Below are 24084 nucleotides of genomic sequence, written 5' to 3' on the forward strand. Positions count from 1 at the left end.
GAAGCTTCCTTTAACTACCATCAGTAACTTACCCCAAATGCAAGATGCAATTGAACAAATAACACTAATTCTTGTGTATTTAAGACAAATATAAAATTAGTTCTGCTGATGTGACAAAGGTAAACTGCAATAAAAATGAACAATAAAAGCAGAGTTTGCAGATCAATGGATTTTTAAAAAGAATAAAGGTAGACATAGTCAGAGGCCAAATATAAACCACTGATGTGGTTTTCTGCAATGGTTAAACATTATGATGATGAATGTTTATCAATTTGGTCTCCAAAACTGGTTTGAAGATGAGATAATGATAGTCTTTTGGCAGATCTGTTAGAGAAATGCCTAAAGAGGTCAAAAGCATTTTCACTGGTGAAACAGTTTGAGTAAATCAGTGAAACTGAGAGGAAGAGAAAGAAGGGAGGGGAAAGAGATGGCACAAAAAACCAACCAACTGGAAAAAAAAAAAAAAACCAAACCCAAAACAAAACCAAACCCAAAAAACCAAACCACCACAACATTCAGACAGTATAAACAGTAACCGAAAATGTTGTTCCTGGAGGTAGGCGGGATTAGCTGAACAGCCTAGAGGTATGGTAAAAATAAATTTAGCATTAAAAAGTAAATACTGAGACAAATACATACAGTGAATGTTGCAAATATGGAATGAAACATTGACTGAAATCAACGAAGACACAACTAAATTGAATTTAAAAGGTGCATAAAACAGTGATGTACACAGACTAGCACACATGAAATCATAAAAAAAAAAAAAAAAACCAAACCAAAAAAAACCCCCAAACACAACAAACTTTTGCAATTGACCTTGAAAGGAGGTTAAAATGTTCCAGTCCTGTGGAACTGGTTTGCTTTCTCATTCTTCAATTTTCTACCCTTCTGCAGAGGTTTCATGGATTGTCCCCACATCTGACTGGGGAAGGACCTTCCAGGTTGCAGGATTGCTCATCGCTAAGGGAATCATTCTGAACCTCCCTGTGTATCAAGTGTTTATATATCCTAATGCATTAAATAATGGAAGCTGTCAGTATGTCATTTGGTGTGCTTGAGATGCAGACAACATAGGACTAAGTTAGAAACCAATTCTAGTAAATGGAATAACCACTACAAGATACCAGATCACACTCAACTGCTGAAATGCTGTTAAGAGTGAAAGGGAAAGGTGTACTACTTCCTCTGTTTCTTGCTTTCTGTTTGTTGGTGACCACAGCTGGGAACCCACTGCTTGGTTACCCAGGTTCACAGTTTGAACCGGGGAGGACAACTTTATGCACTTACCTTTAAGTTTGCCATGTGAAACTACCCAGTAGTTGGGATTTCTCGTGTACAAGGTACAGGTACTCACTGAAATGATAAACCAAAAGGTCCCAGGCTATTCAGCTCACAGCACCTGTGGCATGCAGACAGCAGCTCTCCTGCCTACCTGCACACCAGCCACCTCCACATAGAGGACTTTGGGGAGCACACTCCACCATGCATCAGCCTGGCTAGACACCTTGAAACAGCACAAAAGTCCCACTGCCTGTACCAGAGGGATCGCCTGAACCAACCTTCCCTGTCATACGCTTATCTTTGCATTGGGGTCTGTGCCAAACACTCTAGGACATGCTGTTGAAATATTCGCAAAATCACAGAGGAACCAGAGTATGTCTTTTGAAAAATACATGAAATAGAAGTGTTGCTTTCTCTCCAGCATCAGTAGCCAAGGTAGCCACTAGTAGCCACATTTATTCTGCCAAGATTCCAGCTGTCCCTGTCCCTTTTTTAAGAAATCTTTTTCAGCCCTGAGCCAGATGCACTTGCTCCCAAAAGAAAGGTTCATTTTGGAACTGAGGCTACACTAAAAATAGATGTTTGAACATATATTTTAGCATAGTACTACCACAACTTTTTGATCAATTCAGACACAAAATTGGATTTATTTGCGGAAAATTTGGCAGCTAAAAATCTCAAGTATATAAAGCTATCTCAACCATGACCCCACCATCTTCTAAAACAGACTAGATACCCCAGGGCAAGGGAAACCATGCACTAATCCTCATAGACATGGTTATTGCTGTCACCTGCAAATTATCACTGTTATACAGCAAAGACTTAGATGTATAAGATAATTTAATTCAATTTTAACTGCTTTGTTTTTCTTACTCTAAGGTTACATCCATACTAGAGAAATAAGACATGTTCAACTACAGTTTCAACTACCTACAATAGCAACATTCAGAGACTACTTCAGATAGGGTGCTGGAACGGTTACTACTGAATCATGAAATGCTGTTCTGAGAAAACTACTACAGTCTGCCAAGAATAACTGAGATATGCCTCCACGATGGCACGCATTACTCACATAGCTATTAGCATAAATATTCAAAGGCCTGATGAAGAAAAATTTCCCTGTGCTCCATTATAAGATGGATTTTAAAAAAAACAAAAAAAAACCCAACACCACACCAATAGGTAAGGTTTAATCATACCACATTCCCAACCGTAAAATACTGCCAACACATTTATCTCTTTATAGATAGAAAGCAAGTTCTTGTGAAATTTCTTCCCTTTCATTAACTATGTAAAGTTGACTTTTGATAATGCTTGTATGGAAAGCTTGTCTCTAAAACAAGCTCCGCAATTTTGTTGACTTAAACAGAGCACTCCACACCATCAGGAATTTGCACTTGGATATTACCAGAGACATTTCCTGCATATAGTTGTTACTGAAGTTTTCCACTTTTAAAAACATGCTAGAAGATATAATTACCTGTTAATAGCTATGAATATATGCTGTATCTTTTTATTTGGTACACAAAAAGAATGGAAGTTTAAAAGAAAAAAAAAACAATGCAAGAGCCTTCACAATCCATAGACACAATATTATGTCTTTAACATAAAACATATTCTGAAAAGCCAAGAATTTCTTCTTTTTTTTTTTTCCTACTATCGCACAAAATGCATATCTAGCTCTAAACAACTGTTCTGGGTTTGTGTGGCAGGGTTTTTGGTAGTGGGGGAGGGTCTATAGGGGTGGCTCCTGTGAGAAGCTGCTAGAAGCTTCCCTGGCTACAAGTGCTGGATGGACGAGCCCAAAGGGTTGTTGTGAATGGAGTTAAATCCAGTTGGCAGCCAGTCACAAGTGGTGTTCCTCAGGGCTCGGTGTTGGGGCCAGTTCTGTTTAATATCTTTATCAATGATCTGCACAAGGGGATCAAGGGCACCCTCAGCAAGTTTGCAGATGACACCAAGTTGGGAGGCAGGGTTGATCTGCTCGAGGGTAGGAAGGCTCTACAGAGAGATCTGGACAGGCTGGATCGATGGGCCGAGGCCAGCTGTATGAGGTTCAACAAGGCCAAGTGCCGGGTCCTGCACTTGGGTCACAACAACCCCATGCAGCGCTACAGGCTTGGGGAAGAGTGGCTGGAAAGCTGCCCGGCAGAGAAAGACCTGGGGGTGCTGGTCGACAGCCGGCTGAATACGAGCCAGCAGTGTGCCCAGGTGGCCAAGAAGGCCAACGGCATCCTGGCCTGTATCAGAAAAGGTGTGGCCAGCAGGAGCAGGGAGGTGATTGTTCCCCTGTACTCGGCACTGGTGAGGCCACACCTCAAGTACTGTGTTCAGTTCTGGGCCCCTCACTACAAGAAAGATATTGAGGTGCTGGAGCGTGTCCAGAGAAGGGCAACCAAGCTGGTGAGGGGCCTGGAGCACAAGTCTTATGAGGAGCAGCTGAGGGAACTGGCATTGTTTAGCTAGCCTGGAGAAAAGGAGGCTGAGGGGAGATCTTATCACTCTCTACAATACCTGAAGGGGGGTTGTAGTGAGGTGGGTGCTGGTCTCTTCTGTCAGGTGTCTGGAGATAGGATGAGAGGAAATGGCCTCAAGTTGCGGCAAGGGAGATTTAGGTTGGATATTAGGAAAAATTTCTTCACTGAAAGGGTTGTCAGGTATTGGAACAGGCTGCCCAGGGAAGTGGTGGAGTCACCATCCCTGGAGGTATTAAAAAAGCACATACACAAGGCACTTCAGAACATGGTTTAGGGGGCATGGTTGATGGTTAGACTTGATGATCTTGAAGGTCTTTTCCAACAGAAATGATTCTATGATTTTAAGTCGGACCCGCCTCTGGCCCAGGCCAACCCCATCAGTGACGGTGGTAGCACCTCTGGGAGAATGGATTTTAGAAGGGAAACCTGCAGTGGGGGAGGAGATTGGAATGTGAGAGGAACACCTCTGCAGATACCGAGGTCAGTGAAGAAGGAGAGGGAGGAGGTGTGCTGTAGGAGGTGTAGCCCCTGCAGCCCATGGAGAGATGGCAGGCTGTCCCCCTGCAGCCCATGGAGGTGAGGGGGCGAGCAGATGCCCACCTGCAGCCCATGGAGGACCCCACACCAGAGCACGTGGATGCCCCTGAAGATGGCTGTGACTCCATGGGAAAGCCTGCGCTGGAGCAGTTTGTGACTGAAGATCAGTCCACGGAAAGGACCCATGCCGGAAAACTTCATGGAGGACTGCAACGTGAGCCCTTCCCATGGGATGGAGAAGTTCGTGAAGGACTGCAGCCCGTGGGAGGGACCCCACGGTGGAGCAGGGGAAGAGTGAGGAGTCCTCCCCCTGAGGAGGAAGGAGCGGCAGAGACAATGTGTGATGAACTGACCTCAACCTCCATTCCCTGGAGGTAGAGAAAACCAGGAGTGGAGTTGAGCCAGGAAGGGGGGGGGGGTGTGGGGAGAAGGTGTTTCTAAGGTTTGGTTTTACTTCTCAGTATCCTTGTTTTGATTTGATTTGTAATAAACTAAATTGGTTTGGTTTTTTTCCCCCCAAGTTGAGTCTGGTTTTTGCCCACGACCATAAAGTGGGGAGTGATCCCTCCCCGTCCTTGTCTCAACCCACGAGCTTTTCCTTGTATTTTCTCCTCATCCCACCGGGGCTGGGGGGGAGGAGTGAGTGATCGGCTTCATAGTGCTTTATTGCCGGCTGGCCTTAAACCACAACAACAATTTACCACAGAAGCCTGCAAACTATGAGTTTTAACAGCTTGTTAGTTGATCATTTCTGGAGAGCAAACTGCAACTCCCTGGTCCCACCAAGAGTCACAATGCAATTGCAGAACACGGACCTATCGGGCTTTCTTATGTGAGGTCTGAAAAGGGTTTACTGACCGAAGTAATAGCAATCTTGATAGCAGAGGAAAAATGACTGCTTTCCATTTTAATAAAAACTTTGGTATTCATTACATTAAAGCTTAGAAGAGTACAAAACTGTCTTCTAAATCATTGTGGTTAAGTTTCCAAGTGGGCTAGAGAACAAGAAAAACCCCCAAAACCAACAACAAAATCTACCTCTGACTTGTGAGGTTTCAAGGATGACAACTGGATTATCTTGGAGCAACAAGGAGAGGTATGCCTTAAGTAATAAACACACAAAAATGGCCATTCTTAGCAGAATCCAACTGACTAGCAGGCATAACAGATGTTCCCCAGAAAAAAAGGTCAAATGAACACCACCATTCTGCCAGCACAGCTGTTGGACATTCACTTCCCCTAAATACCCAAAGAAAAGGCATTTTTGCGCCTGTTTACCCATAGAGAACTGGTTTTGTCTACGATATCTGTTTAGCCATCTGGAATGTTTCACTGTTAGTCACTCTACTTAAAATGGAAAGAAATTGTAATTGGCACAGTTTGTGACTCCTGACTTCAAGCATAATAATTTGCACAGTCTTTTCCAGCCCTCTATTTCCTTATTTACCACCAAATCCAAACTGAGAAGCCAGGACAGATCTTAAAATTACCTAGTAGACAAAAACTTGATACTTCTCGGAAGCGCTCATGTTCAGAAGAGGAAATCAGAGGACAGCTAATGAAACATGCCTTCTTCGCACATTGTCCTCAGTTATGCAACTCCCAATACGTGGTCAAGTTCTGACACGTCCAGGGTTCAACAGAACCAAATCTCACTCTGACATTTAATAAACAGAGCAAAAGAGGAATCCACTAACATTTTTCTAGGGCTAGCTGTATCAGTCCTAACATGGGACTTGCTGTACTTTCCCATCTTACTAGCTTCCAGGCCAACAGCTAATTTAAAATGCATGTTTTTGGAATGTTAACATATCCAAGGGACAAAACACAGCACCAACAGGCACCTCAGGCAAGATACAGCAGCTGTCCACATGCATGTTCTTGGTCTCCTTCTATTAGTAGGTGACACAACTTAGCTCACTCCTCTCTCTTTGATGTGTTGTCAAGTTTGTGGAACTCTACCTTCACCGTAACCCAGGGAAGAAAACTCTAGCCTCCTCCTCTCTCTCTCAGCCCAAAGAAACAGAAGACAATGCATTTTCACTGCAAAGACTTCAATTTTTAAGCCTGCACAGTTGCTGTGGATGGCAGCTCATAGTATTCTGACTCATCTGAAATTCATGATGCACATCTCACAAAGCCCAAACTTGTGCCCCATGCAATACCTGTGGACTTATTCGATGCTCTCCGTCGAATTTCAGTCACCATCAATCGTGACACTTGAGTAGTAAACTGCAGGAGGTCTGAAAATTTTTCTGTCATTGTACTTGGAGGAGCATTTCCAAACACCTAAAACAATGAAAAATGGATGCATCAAAAAGTCATTCAGTTTACAAGGATCACTATGGACTACCTTCCTTTGCAAAGAAGTATTACTATGGAGATTACAAGTTTTTGTTTTCCTGCTGCAGTATTCATCACTGTATTGGTTTTCACAGTGCATGCTCTAAGATACATTCATAGTTGGAATTAAGTCATCATTCAGAGAGGTAAGATCTGATAAATGAAGGGGAAAAAGGGAATCACAAGTTTTCTTGCAAGATGAAAACCCCAGAGCCCGAAAAGACTGAGATTGCACATAATGGGGTAAAGACTAGATACCAGAGTAAATTCTCCAACAGGAGTTCTGTTTTTAAGGGCAACTCTTTTACTATCTGCTGGACCCAAACATCCCACAGGGGTGAAATGCACGTACAGAACAATGCGTGTAAAATCTAGAAGAGACTAGGAAGTAGAACTGCCCTGTTAAGTCTTCCCTCGATAAACTGATGACACCAGGAAGCCTCCCACGTTGCTGGCATCCCAAGGCCTCTCTTGAGATCCTCCTGAACATAACAGCAGTAGTTACCAGGGAATATTTGGGGTTTTTGTAAATTTTCACTTAATTCTCGTAACTTATTCTTCATGATTAAACATTAATTTGGTTATTAAATTATTGAATCACATTTAACAGGGAGAAATGCGTTAACTCTGTGGTACTGCAGTAAGCTACGGAACACAACATTATCTGAAAATGGATTAACTAGTTGTTGAGGTAATTTACTTTTCATTTAAGATTGCACACAAAAAGCAGTCTCCACCCACACTTCTGATGTAAACCTTGTACTAAAACTGTCACAGTAAAACCACGATATTCATTATCAAATAAAGCATCCAATCCAAATTCTGGTATCATCACTTGTGTCAGTGCTGAAAAAACAGAAGAGCCTGCTAAACACCTGAACGTCTCAATACTTCTCTGCTCATTTACATCTGCAGGAGTGTCACTGATGAGCCAGGAAGCGTAAAAGATTACAGCATTTTTCTAATAAAACTTTAGTTCAACATGTTCTATTTGCCTATCAGAGGATGTGATCTACAGCAGTACAATTGATTTGGACTCAACAGCTGCTTCACACTCAACTGGGTGACCCAGTTATACTATTAGAGCTGAGCTGCTGACATACTTGACTGAGGTCACTCTTAAGTCTAGGGACATGCAGTGAAATCTGCAATATTACAGCCAACAGGGATGCAAGATAATTGCTGTACCAGCTTACCTTGGAACCCTAAAGTTACTGAAGAAAAGTTAAAAGGCAGAAGACAGAATAACCTTTGTCCAAGTTTGACTTCTTACTCCCTTTAGTATCAGTTGCTCTGGCACATTACCGAACAGCCAAAAATATTTTTCCTGCCTACTTGCGTTGCAAAGTCATGATGAAGCAGAGCCAGAAATACAACATACAAATCGAACACTCAGTCTCCTCTCAATAAAAATATTTTTCACTAAAAACTTAAGTATTTCTCATACAGGAAATTTCAACCACCATTATCAATAAAGCAAGCAAACAGGGGCCCAGACATTCCAGGCAGACGACTGTTTTTGGCAGACCAAGAAAAACACCCTTTATTTGGATTAGAGACTACACAACATTCCCAGTACAGACAATCCAAATTTCCCTAAACCTTTCACAAGACCTCCTTTTACAGTTGTATGCGTCAGCTCCCAGTTCATCCAAGAGCCTCTAGCTTCCACAATGCTATAAGAAGGGAAGAGGGCCTCCCAAGTGTTCACTGGTATAACCTAAGCAAGATTATCTAGACTGGAACGCACATTGGCAGAGCATCTTGTCATCATTAACTGTTTAAAGCTCTTTCACTCAGAGCAAGGAAAGACAAAAAACTAATAGCCCTGTTACCTGTCCTAAGCTTGCCTAGAGTTGTCAGCAGATTCCAGGAAATGCAGAGCGCTCAAAGTTACAGTAAAAGGTTGACTGAGCTGAACTGGTTTTTAATTAGTTGCCCCATAACCAAGTTTGCACTATTAGAACAAGCATCTGCACTGGATATTGATACGGGCAACCAAGTTGGTGAGGGGCCTTGAGCACAAGTCTTATGAGGAGCGGCTGAGGGATCTGGGGTTGTTCAGTCTAGAAAAGAGGCAGCTGAGGGGAGACCTTATCGCTCTCTACAACTACCTGAAAGGGGGTTGTAGTGAGGTGGGTGTTGGTCTCTTCTGTCAGGTGGCTGGAGATAGGACAAGAGGAAATGGCCTCAAGTTGAGGCAAGGGAGGTTTAGGTTAGGTATTAGGAAAAATTTTTTTACTGAGAGGGTTGTCAAACATTGGAATGGGCTGCCCAGGGTAGTGGTTGATTCACCATCCCTGGAGGTATTCAAAAAGCGAGTGGACAGGGTACTCCAGGGCATGGTTTAGGGGGCATCGTTAATGGTTGGACTCGATGATCTTGAAGGTCTTTTCCAGCTGAAATGATTCTATGATTCTATGCTCTTTGACTAAAGGTGGTAGTAAAAACCAGGAATAGGACATGATACATTTTACCAGTAAACTGTCTTTTTAATAAGGAAAACCAAAGCTCTTTCAAGAAAATGTAAACAATGTACTACTCATTCAAAACCAGCCTGTTCATCATTCCATCCACTTTTTTCATATACTGCAAAAGCATTACTACCACGCCGGTAGAGCAATGCCTCTGCGAACACATTGAACTCTGAAAGGAGCCTTTTGAGTACTCTTCCAGAAGGCCAATCTTTTGTTAATTATGCACTGATTAGCTTTTCATTACTACGTGATTCATCATTTCATAAGCCTCCCTGAACAATGAGGAAACAGAAATGGTCTGTAAACCCATTCATTACCAGAACTAGCAAGATGGTTTAAACTACAGCATGTTTGAGACATGCTGTATCTATAAACCAAAGTTAAGAATGCTTTAGCTCCTCTAGATTTACTGATTAATAATCCTCAAAATATCAAGAAGAAAATGGAACTGCATTTCATGCAAAACTTCTGATACCTCTGAAGAAAGAAAAAATAAAATAAAATAAAATAAAATAAACAACACAGAAACCCCAAAACTCATACATGGTTAAGCAAGAAAGCCTTGAAAGAGCTCCTGGATACACTGGTTATTCAACTGGCTGCCTGTTGCTGGCCACTTGGATACCTATGGGAAACAGGCTTACCTTCCTCCCTCTAGATCTCTGCATTTAGTAAAAATCACGCTTCTTCCAGAACTATTTCCTGGATCTCAGACTCAGACACACACACAGACACACATTCTCTCTCTCTCTCTCCCCTCCCCCTCTCATCAGCCACCTGTGACCACCAGAGGGAGATTTCTAAACATAACTACATCAAAATTGCCTTCACAGGCTCCAGCCAAGATAAAGATTCCATTGTGCTAATTTACAAAAACAAATTAAGAAAGTCCATAACTAAAGGGCATACAATCCAAGCAGATAAATTAAAGAGGAAGCAGATGAACCGAGATTACTTCTCCCAAACTCACACAACAGGTTACCAGTAAAACTAGGAGTAAGACCTAAGGCAACAGAATGACATTTAGGGGATCTATCCACTAAAGCATGCTACCTAGTAGACTGAAAATCCTATTAATACTATGCCTTGACTAGGATCAATTTTTCTACACAGCACGTAAGCAGTTCAATGTCCAACACCATCATAAGCCATACTTTCAACAAAACATTAATCTAAAAAAGAGAAAACCGAGTTGATTTTCCTATCAAGATTTTGCATTTTAGGTTTTGGATTATTCCAGTTCTCCACGGTAGTGTATACAAGCACAAATCCATCACCCAAGAAGAGCTTCAGGAGCAGTGGTTCAGGTCGCAGCAGGAAAAAAAAGGAAAGCTAGATCTGGACCTACTACTCTTTCAAGACCCTAACACTACCATCAAAGTTAGTACTCACAATGAAGTGGCAGAGTAACTGAGTGACATAAGACATCAGGAGAATTTAGCTCCTACTAATTCCAGTGACAAGTCATCACAGTCCTGTCTCCAAATAAAATATCAATGCCTGAGCACAAGGGAGTAGTGAAATATGAATGGCACTGTACAAGTGGCTATTACATCTTCCCTACAGATTGCTTGTTCAAAATCCCCCTTGTCCAAGAAGAGGGATTCAGACTCAATACATAGGAAAAGGGCTAAAAGGCGATGAGAATATAGAGAATTTATCACAAGAGGAGATTAAAATTGTTCAGCTCATGTAGCCTAGAAAAACCAAGTCTGAACAGGAGATATTATGATTGTTATCACTAAATAAGCATCAGTACAATAAATGCAAAGATGGGAGAAGAGTTAGACTCAAGGACAGTGCTGTCACACAAACAAGTGGGTATAAACTTGCTACAAGTAAGTTTAGGTTGGAAGTCAGATGACTGTAATAACAGCAAGCTCTGCAGAAAAGCTGTGTGACAGTCTACATGCAACTGTGGATTGTACTTCAGAAAAAGCAATAATAGAAGGAAATCTCCAACGGCAGGGGAAAATTGGAAGGATGCCAATGGAAGAAAAGCTTCTGTTGCGCTAGATCCAAAGGTCTTGGGAATACAAAATAGGAGCATTCAATTCAAATAAAGAAAACCCCTCTTGCAGATTCTCTGGCTTACCCTGTTAAACACCGGCAACATCATGTAAAGTTTTTCTTCTTGTTCCTTCTGGGTCATGTGCCGTGGAGGATGACAGAGCTCTGTGAAGAGGCGACGCAGATGCATCAAGCCCAGCGCATTATCCTGGGGGCTACACTCCTCCTGCCGTGGCCGGCCCATGATCCTCTTCACCATATTCATCTTGACTGACTTCTGGAAGCTCCCTTGTATCCTGTTCAGAAAGGAAAATGAACTTACTGAGTACAACAGATTTAGGCATTATTCCATCAAAGCCTTTAAATATATAGCACCCTCTCTCACAGTAAGTACCACACTGCAGTGAAGAGCATTAGCTAATTTTATATGCCAGGCATTGATTTGTACATGCCTGGAGGATTTAAAGCCAACAACTTGAAACAGGAAAACATCCAATACTCTTCAGCACAAAGCATGACTGACCAGGCTTCGAACACCGCAAAACGCTTTGGTACTTTTTATTAGATGATTTATATGATTTTTATGATTTTTGGTGCACATTCCACAGCATTTACAGCAGTGTTATCTACATATCGCAGAGTATTCTCAAAATAATTCTAGAATAAAATCAGTACCAGTTATATACTTTAAAATTTAATCAAACAAGACCTTCAAACTCTCTCAGACATTGGCTTTATCATACAGAGGCATGCTTAAATTTCTTCCTGACTTTCCTATGGCAAGTACACAAGGCTATCCAACGGAGCTATCGTTCATCTTGCACCTCAGCTGTTGGGTCTGCAGAACACCTCAGTCTTCTCCGTCCTGAAGCATAAGAAACTAGTTTTACAATCATAGAATGGTTTGGGTTGGAAGGGACCTTTAAAGATCATCTTTTCCAGCAGATGTCAGGGTGGCTGAAGTCCCCTAGCAGAATCAGGGTCTGCAAGTGTGATGCTTCCTGTAGTTGAAGTAAGAACGCTTCATCAATGTCCTCCCCTGGATATGCATGCGGTCTGTAGTAAAAAACAGCCACGAGGCTTCCTTTGTTGGCTTGTCCTCTAATTTTCACCCATAAGCTCTCCACCTGCGCATTGCTGCTTCAAAAAAAAAAGCACTGTGCAATCAATCCATTTTTTAACATAGAGGGCAACACCCACCCCTTTCCTGCCTTGCCTGTCCCTCCTGAACAGTTTCTAGCCATCAATTGCAGTGCTCCAGTCATGATTCATCCCACCAAGTTTCAGTGATAGTGTCAGGTAACAGCTTTCCAGCTCCTCCTGGCTGTTACCCATGCTGCGTGCATTGGTATAGAAGCGTTTCAGTTTGACTGTCAACTCTCTCACCTTTTTGGTGGAACCTTTTCGGAAGGTTGGAGCACATTCGTCACTGCTCTGGTAGGTACACTCATCCACCCTGCTGCTTGTGAGTACACAAGTGTCTCAGCTTTGGACCCCATCTCCCAAGCTTATTAGTTTAAAGCATGATTCACTGCATCAGCCAATCTGCCAGCAAAGATTCTCTTCCCTCTTCTAGGTATGTGGATCCTACCTCTCCCCAGTAATCTGTATTTGCCAGAGAACCTTCTGTGATCACAGAAGCTAAAGCCCTGGTGATGACACCAGCCACAAAGCCAGGTGTTGATCTGCATGATGTGTCAGCCTCTGCCTGCACCCCTATTTCCAATTGGCAAGAAAAAGTAGAAGATCAGTTGGGCTTCTGTCCCCTTCACTCATGCCCCAGGGCTCTCAAGTCCTGCTTGATCTTGCTCATGTTCTGCTTTACCATGCAATTGGTGCACATTTTAAAACATTTCACAGATATGACATAGCATCTGTATTTAGCCCTGTATTAGTCTTCAAAACAACATGGACCAAATCTTCTGAACCTGAGACTGAAGTCTATCAAGCAGGGCCTTGCACAAGAGTTGAGAGGGTCAGAGCAGATAAATCCCTCAACAGACATTGCCAATTGGACACTGTAGCAAAAAGGATTATTCTCACAACTATGTTCAAGTAAGGGGAGGAGGATGGGGGAAACAGGGAAACAGTTTCAGCTCCATACACAAACTTAAGGAGACCAGAAATTAAATACTCCACAGAATTGTAATGTCTACCTCTCATCACTTCAAGGCAGTTGGAAAAAAGGTCAGTAACAGCTATAAAAATTATTCAAAAGTAGAAAATGCCTCACAGCAAGAAACTTAAAAAACTTAATTATTTAAATTATCAGAGAGGTTACCATGAAGGGTCAATTATTAAAAGGAGAAGTGATGATTCCAAAGGTGCTGTGATTACAGTAATGGAGGAAAAATACCCATTACTGAAGAACTCAAATCCAGAGATTAAGTTGTGAGGAAAGACAGTATTTTGGTGCTAAAGCCAGGAAAATAACACCAGCTACGAACAAGGACTACACTTTTAAAACTGAAGATAATTAACCACTAGTAAGAAACATTAACAAAAGAAAAATATTCTCTGTCTAACCCAAGAACGAAATACCTTTCTGGCATGTGTTCATAAAACAGCATTTTACTAACATGCAAGAAAAATTAGGAACTGGTGCGAATGAACCTTGTGGTACAATGCAAAAAATCAATTTATTAAATGAGAAGTCATCAAAAAAGTTAAGCTAATGTACAAGCCAGCAATTATCAGCCCATGCTGGAAATTTGCACTGGCTTTTCACATTTAAAGAAAAAATGAGTACTGTATGTTGCCTTTTAGTGTATTATCCCTAAGAAATAACACAGGTTACAGACTTCAAATCAGCATCATTCACACAGTTAAAAAAGAAATAGCACAGTTTCTGGAGGTGTTTCCTCCAGAAACCCACACCTTTTCCCAAACTCTTCAGTTTGGGAACTCTTCTCTCGCTGTAGTAACATGTAAACTAACAGAATACTGCATCTGAGCTCAAAGAGCCAAAGCTTCCCTGCCTAAGCAGCAGGAAGTATTTTCTTTTTCATAAAATCTTTTAAAGATAGTATTTTAAATTTCTTTTTATGATTCACAGAATGCTGAGAACTCTAAATCCAACACCCAAGACATGTTGTCATTGAATCCACCACTGCTGTAGACTTTTGCTAGCTCAGCCAATTTTTCTTTTAAATCTTACTGCTTTATTCAGCCTAACTGCACACCTAGAACAGGAATTTGCACTGGTTCAGCCACGCAGTTGTAGTTCCAGATCTAACAATTTTCTTATAGTCAGTCTAAATAAATGTTACGCACTATTTTCCCAGTGTAACAGGAGCCTACTGGGACAGCTTCTCCAAGATGTAATCTGTTTACCTCCACAGGGGCAGTTTTAACCCAGATGACAAAAGCAGAGAACAGTTAAAGTAGTCCTCACTTTCTCAACACATTCATGGCCCCTCCTGCCTATTCAGCAGTACAATCATGTATTCAACCTCAACATAAGAGATAGGGCGGAGAGGAGGGGAGAATAGACGTAACATAGTGTAAATAACATCCAAATTAATTTCATTTTGGTTTTTTTTTTCCAGAAGTAACCAAAAGATACTACAAAATTGATATATTCCATGTGTGTACTTAATTCAGCTGGAACTCCACCCTGCCCTCCCCACCCCCAAAAAAACCACCCCAAAACCCGATCACCACACCAAAACACCACAATGCCATGGAATTTCAGATTTCTGGCCCAAGGAAGCCCCTGCAACGCTCAAGAAAATCTTCCTAGAAGACACTGCTTTGAGAGTATACATTACCTTGATGTTTTTCACAGATACGGAGTCCATGTTGCACTGTACAAAGTGAAGATAGGGGTAGTTACACTGACATTTACACATGGAGATCTTTCCCACATATGCTGCTTTTCTTTGACAATGTTATCACCCCTCTGGATCAGCTCTTCTGGCAGTATTTTCCACTCATTCTTAGTCTTCAGAATCATGGAAAGTCCACCCTCAATTCCACTGCAGATCAACTTGAATATACGTAATATATTAATTTCAAGCAGAGTGGATACTACTTGTAGAGTTATTCCATAGTTGAGTCCTACTGTGTTTCTGTCCTGTTAGAAAAAAGGCTAGCATGGGCTTCATGCAACGTCATCCAAAATACATTGTACCTGAAATCTGAAAGAATTTCTGCAATTTATTTTTGCCAGTCCAAATACAGTGATATTTTTTTCTGATTACTGTAGCACAGATTATCTATGGAAATACAAGGAAGATAGCTGTGGGCTCTGGGAGCTCCAGCATTAGGCCCGAATCTTAGACATGTGAGAAGGATTATTCATGGTTTACAGCAGGCAAAAGCTTCCTCATTGTAAATACTCAGTACCAGAACTTACTTATCCTAAGAAAATATTGAGATGTTTAAATCCATCTAAAATAAATAAAAAACCCCCAGCAAACCAAACAACTGAAATCTTCAGAGGAACGATACCTTAGAAATACTACACCAGAACATTACACGTTTGCTGAGTGAAAGAACAGTGGTATGTTGCTACTATGTCCTGTATAAATATTTTGACTTAGGTTTTCTTTGTTTAGGCTTAGGTCTGCAAAAGAGAAAGCAGTACACCTTTTACTACAAAGGAAAAATATCTAGAAGAAAGGACCTTCCTATTCTACTAAGCGAAAGCATCTGCACAGTCTTCACAGTCAGCTGTAACCACCACATGACCTGAATTAAGCATTAAAGGCTGGCAGTCTCCTTAATGCCAAAAATGCAAGTATTCCAGTATTTTCAGTAACAGTCAAGTCACCTGTTCACAACTGCTTGCTTATAGCACCTGACAATCAAGTGTCCTGCACAGCAAAAGCGTACAGGAGAAGAACCTTAAGAGAAGCAGCTCACAAGTTAGGGAACAGTTGTCTTGTAATTGCTTGTAGAACTTGAATTTGGCCTGCCTCTGCACATGCATTACAGTACAGTGTTAAATTGCACGCTCACTTCCTATCGTCCCCCAAAGGACCTCCTGCCTCTCTCAGCAGACAGGCTGGACACAGCCCTCGCTTCACAAGCAGCTGCTCAGTATTTTGTTACTTCACCCCTCTGACCGTGATGGTACACCTTGGTTACTGCAACCCAGACTGAAAGCCTGCTGTGCACACAGAGTGATGCATTTCCTCATGCGTTCTTCTGTCCCACTCATCACTGCCAGATCAGAATGCCTCACAGCTATTAAATCAACTTATATTCATAGATCTGCCCCACAGTACAGGCATGTTAACAGCCTCAATATACACAAAATAAACAGACACACACACTAAAATCAGTTGTGTCTAGTAATCTGGATATCTAGTTTAAGAAACTTTGGAGAGTCGCTAATCCTATGTGGCGTCTTGTAATGCTTGAATCTTTCTGCTTGCTTGCACTGTATCCCTTAGAGACCAGCTGATGTCCTTCTCCCTGTCAAGTTGTGATCTCAAAGCTAGATGCCCAGTACACAGAAGATGCAATTAGAGAGCAACTCCAAAAGCCTCACGAGGAGTTTTGTGGAACAGGCAAGGACAGAAGCTGGTTCTCAGGAGAGGAGGCTCTTTCCTGCCTCACATTCCCTCTTCCAGCACTTACAGCCTGGTGCAGCCACATGTTCTTTACTGCATGGCCCTAATGAGTTACTTTCCCCAGCAGGTCCAAACAGGCACACTCCTCATAGGGAACCTTTGAGCTGGATGGTCCAACTTTTGAGTCTTTGGCTTTTTTAAGCTGAGGAAGAAGTTAGAAGTTATTTTAAAGAGCAAACTAAGCAAGTGGAAGCTCTGTAACGCAGCCTCACAGTGACAGGCACATGGTTTATCAGGAGGGTTGAAGCAGTTCAACCACTGCACCCATCTTCTAGTACTTGAGATAAAAAGGTGAATTAATGGCAGCTGCATATCATCATGCTCTGTATGGACCAAAACTAAAGACACTTGACGAGTACATTTCAAACATGCACGAAGACAGCAACAATAAAAACATTGCTCTTGTAAAACACATTACTGTTTTCTTAGTGGTAGAAGTAGAAAAGTCTCCCTGTGAAGAGAAAATGAAGGAAGCAGTAAAGGTGCACTATGAGCATCCTTAATTAAACAATCCCTTTGTTTTCTTTCACTGGCTGTCAGATGGCTGCACATTTCCCCATGACCATACGCAAGGCTGACCCAGTTGATCAGCTCTGATATAAACCCATTCTTCAAGTTCTTAACTTTTCTGTTAAATGTATATAGGAATCCTACAAGATGAACCCATGAGATTCTCTATTAGTTTCACTGGAGTTAGTTCAAGAGTTAAGTTCTACCCTTTAAAATAATATTTTAAAGTGTTTCCTACTGTTAGTGGAAGCTATTGGACAAACAATCAGAAATTACATTACATAAAACACCACCAACTTATAGAGCTCAAAACCAGACACCATGAGAAAAACATAACACGTACACAAACTCATTAAAAGAAGTTAGGGTATGGTAATGTATGGGAAATAGTACTAGAGCTATCAAAACATTAGTGAAGAAAAAAAAGTAGACAGAAGCTGCATGAGACACACTTATTTTCACAATAGCTATTATGGGTCCAAGCTGTGCATCTAGTTCCAAAAGGGTGTTAGTTTAAAAAGCAGCTAGGTAATTATCTGCTTTGTAATGACAGTCAAGTGTTTCTCCAGGCACTATATTGGTATTACATCAGTAGCTTAGCAGTGAAACAGGAATCAATTTCTCTCTTTGCAAATTATAATGGAACACCAGCTCACACCTCCACCCCAACTATCTCAGGTGCTACAACGAATCACAGAAGTCCGTTATGATCAGCAAATTCCACCTGTTATTTCCCTCCACACTATGTCTGTTATTTCTTTCCTGATTTTAAGATCCCCTACCCGTGTTGTTAATACTAACATTCCGAAGATGATCATCAATATGCAGTATTAAAAAGGACATTTCCTGGCCTTCAAAAGAAACAATACAGAGCTGTTACAGGCCTAGATACACATCCATTTGTCCTTAGAACTGAACAGGAATAATAAATTCTCTTTGTAGGCAAAAACATCAGCAGGAGAAGAAGCAAGGAACATAACTACTTCCTCCCGTTCCCCCACCACCAAACAAAACCCAGCTACTTACACATAAAGAAAATAATGCACAAGGAAGCTGTGTTGCTGAAAAGGAAGCCATCAGCTCTCCCTGATGGACTGAACTAGCACACACTCATTTGGGGAATATCGCCTGGTCCCTGTAAGACAGAGCCTGGAGGAAAACCAGAGTGCCAACTCAGTAATAAAAGTGCCTACTCCTACACTAAGTTTTCCTCTTGTTAAACAGCTAGTCATCTGGTTAAAACAGGAACTATTTCATTGAGAAATCCTCCCAACAGGAAAACACCATCAACACCCACTCCAATTTTTGTATTTCAAAGTATTATTTATTAAGGAAGGTGTGCAGGCAGGGATTTGCAAGGTCACACTATTATTTCAGGGTTGTGGCTTTTGTGGGTTTATTTTCCTTTCCACTGAAATATTTTAAAACTTATCTCAAGGAATATCATATTATCACCTGAAAGCTTAACCTTCCCTTTTTTAGATGAATGTAAGCGCAGAGGCTAACCAAATGAAATACTGTTTTGTTTCTACAGGTTGAAGAGATACTTACAGAGGTGTCTCTTTCAGCTCACAGGTAGTGTTCAAACTGGAGAATTCAATGCAGTTATTTTTCACTTTAACATCTCCAAAGAAAGCGGGGGGGGAAGTGGAGGAAGAAAAGAGAAAGGCTTGCTATCCTAATTCAGGACATTATTTCCTGTTCTCTGAACTCAAATCAGTTGAGTATTTAAAGATACAATTCCTTTGTTACTTGCAACATTAGAAATGCTATTCTTATGCTCAGTCTGACCTTAATGCCTTGACATCACTGCAAACAAAAATTCTTAATTCTTTAACAAATATGAAGAACTTAAGTAACTGGTTAGTGAGAAAGACACAGATATAAAATACGGACTATCAGTCTTCTTTCTAGGTCCATTTCCCACAAATTATTCATGATAATGACACATAATAGCAAGTGCTGATAGAGTAGTTTTCCTGTGGTTTGTACCCTCTTGAAGGTTAATGTTTTATATTCAGTGAAAAAGAAGGACAACAATTAAGTAAGAGTGATACTTTTGACCTATGCTGCACGGATGGAGGAAAGTTGTCTCACTAAAGAATAATAATGTACATATTTCTTATTTAGTATTAACTTAAATTAAAATGAACTTCAGTTATATCAAGTTTTTGCACTTCATTTTGTTCAAATAAGAAAATTAAGTACTGCTTTTTACTTCTGCATATAGCCTATTTTTTCCTGACTTATTAGTTTATAGCTTATGTCTAGAAGATAATCCTATCATTGCATTGTGTAATGCTTTAATTAATAACTACAAAATCTTATTTCCTAAAGTTACTTCTGGTACTTTAATAAAATATTTCCACGCTACAAACATTTATTCTGCCACCTCCAAAACATAAAGCCTGTAAAAGAAAGTATTAAATCCTACCACAGCTGAAAACAAGATGTAGTACTTCTCCAAACCACAGTTAAAAGTTGCATCAATGTTCTTTGCTTCTATTTCCATACACGAGAAGCACAGACAACTTTTAAGTTCTCAACTGCAGACTCACCATCCATTATGCCCTTGCAACTCAAGGGCCTACTTCAACTTTATTTTTTAGTGCAATAGCACAGAACAACAGTTACCTAGCATAAAGGACTACTGATGCACATGTGGAGGTAAAGGATGCGACTAAAATCATTGTTCATAGATATTTAGGGATGGTGCTCAAAACTCCTAGCTTTATCAAACAGGAAAGAGCTACAAGTCAGTTTTACAAAGAGCAAAGAAGAGCACGCGAGGAAGCAAGCACTTGTTTTGCCTTTTCCTAGCAGGAGCAAAACTGTCTACATAACATCTAGAATGTGATTTTTGGCTGGATGCCGATAAAATTGCTTCCTACATCTTTATTTAGCACACATTAGGATCTGTCACCAGCACAAACACAATTCTCAGTACTGCTTTTCTAAAAGCAAGCCTTTAACAAGACTTAAGGACTCCTATTTTTCAGCTCAGTAATAAACCGATAATCAAGCTAAAGAACTGCAAATGCCCACAAAGCAAACTGCCAGAAAGCTCAAACATAAGTTATTTATACCGACCACATACATTAATTTAAGGTTTCTGCCTTTGCATTTTTTACTCTACATCTTTTTCAACTAAAATGAAAGGCAAATTCTCATTTCATGTTGGACTACCACACACTACGCTGAGAACCAAAAGGTAATTGAATAGATACACCCACCACTTGTTTAAAAGTGGCATTTGAAAAAGGTCAGGGAAATTTCATGAGTAATTTTCACATTTCAGAAGCCAAATAGCATGTAATAAATATTGCATTAACATCCAACTAAGAGGTGCAGAAAACCTCATCTCTGAGGTACCTATAATAGTATAGATGGTCCTTCACCTCTTCACAAAACAAGACCAAGAAATACAGTCCACCCCTAAGCCTACCTGAAATCCACATTTAACTGCTGGGTTCTACACAGCTTCATCTGTGAATTTCAATGCTAAGTCTTTAATCACCTCATCTGCATATAAACACAGATGTCACCTCCAAAAACCAGTTTGGATTTGCTAGCCATGAAGGAAGTCTGAAATCCCGTACCTCAAACTGTTCAATTCCACGGCATCTCCTTATGTTGAGAGAAAAAAAAAAATAAAGGTAGTATTTATGCCAGAAGAGGGTTTTAAATCATTTGTGCAAGGCAAAATATATTGCCATTGCAGGGCTGAGGACCAAATAAAACTCTTCATATGTAAAAGAAGCCTTTCTGCTTTAGGAGATGAGGAATGGTTACTCCAGAAAAAAAATCTTAACATGTTTCATTAACCCTAATCATGGGTTACAGTAAAGATTAAAGTAGTGGCTCTATATAAGTATTATGTTAGAAAGGAGAGACCTGTGTTAGCACGTTCAAGTTTGTCCATAGACATTCAGGCTCCAAGAAACTATTTGCTCATGCTTGTGCAATCATACCACTATGGCATTTTTTCCACTCCTTTGACCTGTTCCAGTGTGGTCTCAAGCTGGCAATCCAGCCCTGACTGCAATGAAGTCTGAACTAGTTCTGGGCATACAATTCTTCCTCTCCTTCAAGGAGCGCAAAGGACACTATTTACCAGAGAAACACAGTAACTGAGGAGACAAAAATGTGTGCAATGCAAAAATCCTGACAGGCAGAAGGAAAGTCCAGGTTGGCTAGAGCACAGACACAAAAGATAATGACAAAAATAGGAGAAATTTCTCCACTGACATGTATTTTTGGAACACTCATTTATGGGAAAATTGTGCCTAGTAAGTTAACGAGTTTCAGACTGAGAGAATAAAAATTTTGGTTTTCAGTGTTCTCAGTTGGCATACATTATAAACTCAGCAGATTACTTTTGGAAAGAAAAATCTACCAGATTAGTGTTAATTTGGAACTTTGTACCTGGCCACTCTTGCAGGTGTGAATGATCCCCATTCACACCTGCTAGCTGGCAAGACAATGGAAAAGCAAACTCAAATTATCCTGCAAACCTCAATACTGCTATTAACACCTACAGCTGAAAAACATATTGGAGAAAAGCAAGTACTGAAATATCGTTCCAGTTTTGAACATAGGCTGCAAGAATTGAAACATCTCAGAAACATTTGCACTTCAGCAAAATCATCTGAAATAGAGGAATTGATAAGATTCTTCAGAATCAGAACATTACACCAAAAGCTTATAAAACAAGTAATCTATGCAGTGTCAGGAAAAGTTTGCTGAACACTACAAAGACAGGTAACAACTGGTTAAAAAAACCAAAACCAAAACAGAATGGGCTATTTGCTTCCTCAATATTTTTGGAGCGCAAATTCTAATTAAGGAGTTCTTGCTATGTTGCATGGTAAAATATCTTGAGCATCTTTGAATGCTGTTTTTCTTGGGATTTTTTTGTTTTCAAAAGGCCTCAATAAACTGATTTGCATTAATTGGAAAAACAGAATGCCAGTTACAGCCCGTTGGGAATAGAGCAGAACTGAAATTTTACTTTGCCAACCTGAATTGCATGGCAATGACTAAAGTATGCCATTCAGGAGAGGAAATGCTGCTAAGAAGCCCCTGGAAAAAAAAAAGGGGGGGGGGGGGCAGAGCAGAACACAAAGCAACAAACAAATAAAAAAGCAAAATAATCTGGGATCTGAAGAGATAAGCATGTGCTTGGTTGGCATGCAGACATCAACAAAGGCATAGGGAAAAAACACTGTTCCAGAGGGTAGCTTTTGCATTAGCAGTAAACAAGCTAAGTAAAAAAGCCTTCCTAGAAAAGTTATTCTACTAGAACCAACAATGAACCATTATTAGGAAAGGGGAAGAGTGCTTTGGTCTGTTTGCCTTTCCAAGTAACGGCGGGGTGGGGGGGAAGAAGATGGGTAATGAAATCTGCGAACTTGGAACAGGAGACAGGCTGTTACATCTAAGCAGTAAGGCCATGTACAAAACACGGTAGTCCCAAACAGCACGTTCAATAATGACAATAGTGAGTCTAAGTACAGTTCTGATATTCAGCTGAAAAAGCCACCAGATTTTTTTTAAAAGGAGTGTGGTATTATGCAAAGCGGGTCCCCGTCTGTTGTGGTGGTGGTGGTTGTGTTTTTTCTTCCCAACAGCAATCTAAAGAATGAACTTCCCCCAGCCATGTAAAACAGCCATTTATATACCCAAAAGAAGAATATTTCTTCTGTCTTTAGGAAATTTACATATGAAAGAGCAGTAAGTAGAAGCCCGTTACCTATAAAATTTGTCTCCATAGAGCTGCCCTTGTTTCTAACAACCTAGATAAGAAAAACAAAATAATGATCCTACCAGCACATGCTTGGCTGATGCAATAAAATTCCTCTCTCTGCTACCATCTAGTCAGAAAGAGTGCAACAGCAGTGTATCAGCGTTAAACCCTGGGCACAAATACTTATTTCTGAAGCAACAGGAAGTAAGTAAGGGTGAATGATCACAACCTCTTTCAAGTTTCAGACCAGATATGTATGGAAAAGCAGTACACATCACTACTGCCTTTTAAACAATAACGGATCTCTTCCAACTATTGCATTATTCCACTGTGTGTTTGCACCCAACAGGAAGCTGCTGAACCTGACCACCCCCTACACACCCCCACGCAAAGGCCCCTCTGTAAACACCATGTGGAAGCCGGGCACCACGGACAATGGCATTTAATGGACTACTCTTGAACTGACTTTTCTTAGATGAGGTTCCCCTACACTGAAACTAGGAAGGTACAAAGACATCCACTGAGCTCTACTGGACCTAAGTGCTGCATACCATACAGCACAGAATCATAGAATCATTTAGGTTGGAAAAGACCTTTCAGATCAGAGTCCAACCGTTAACCTAATACTGCCAAGTCCACCACTAAACCATGTCCCTAAGTGCCACATCTACATGTCTTTTAAATACCTCCAGGGATGGTGACTCAACCACTTCCCTGGGAAGCCTGTTTCAATGCTTGACAACCCTTTTGGTGAAGAAATTTTTCCTAAGAGCCAATCTAAACCTCCCCTGTCGCAACTTGAGTCTGTTTCCTCTTGTCCTATCACTTGTTACTTGGGAAAAGAGACTGACACCCACCTCGCTACAACCTCCTTGCAGGTAGTTGTAGAGAGCCATAAGGTCTCCCCTCAGCCTTCTTTTCTCCAGGCTAAACAACCCAGTTCCCTCAGCCACTCCTCATAAGACTTGTTCTCTAGACCCTTCACCAGCTTCATTGCTCCAGCAGATGCATTGCCACTGGGAAAACCAGTAAAGATTCCTATGTTTCATGTAACTAAGCAAGTATTGTAACGATGGGGGGAAAGTACTGTCTTTCCTTCTCACCTTCCCTCTCCTCTACTC

The 24084-nt window shown here is 40.9% G+C and overlaps 1 protein-coding gene across 8 annotated transcripts in view; it reads right to left on the reverse strand.

Annotated features, from left to right (window-relative positions):
* WDFY3 (WD repeat and FYVE domain containing 3) overlaps positions 1 to 24084 on the reverse strand; it is a 187911-nt gene that overhangs the window by 118299 nt on the left and 45528 nt on the right. For 7 of the 8 annotated variants that reach the window (XM_052772395.1, XM_052772380.1, XM_052772388.1 and 4 more), the window contains 2 exons: positions 11214 to 11424; positions 6464 to 6587 (listed from right to left, as the gene is read on the reverse strand). In XM_052772395.1, coding sequence (XP_052628355.1) covers positions 6464 to 6587; positions 11214 to 11393 — 304 coding nt within the window. In that variant the 5' untranslated portion in view covers positions 11394 to 11424. Of the gene's footprint in view, positions 1 to 6463; positions 6588 to 11213; positions 11425 to 11952; positions 12266 to 24084 lie in introns of all 8 variants that reach the window. The other variant, XM_052772352.1, reaches the window with a different exon arrangement.

This window comes from Harpia harpyja, chromosome 2, assembly GCF_026419915.1.
Source record: "Harpia harpyja isolate bHarHar1 chromosome 2, bHarHar1 primary haplotype, whole genome shotgun sequence".
In the NCBI taxonomy this organism is placed as follows: Eukaryota; Metazoa; Chordata; class Aves; order Accipitriformes; family Accipitridae; genus Harpia; species Harpia harpyja.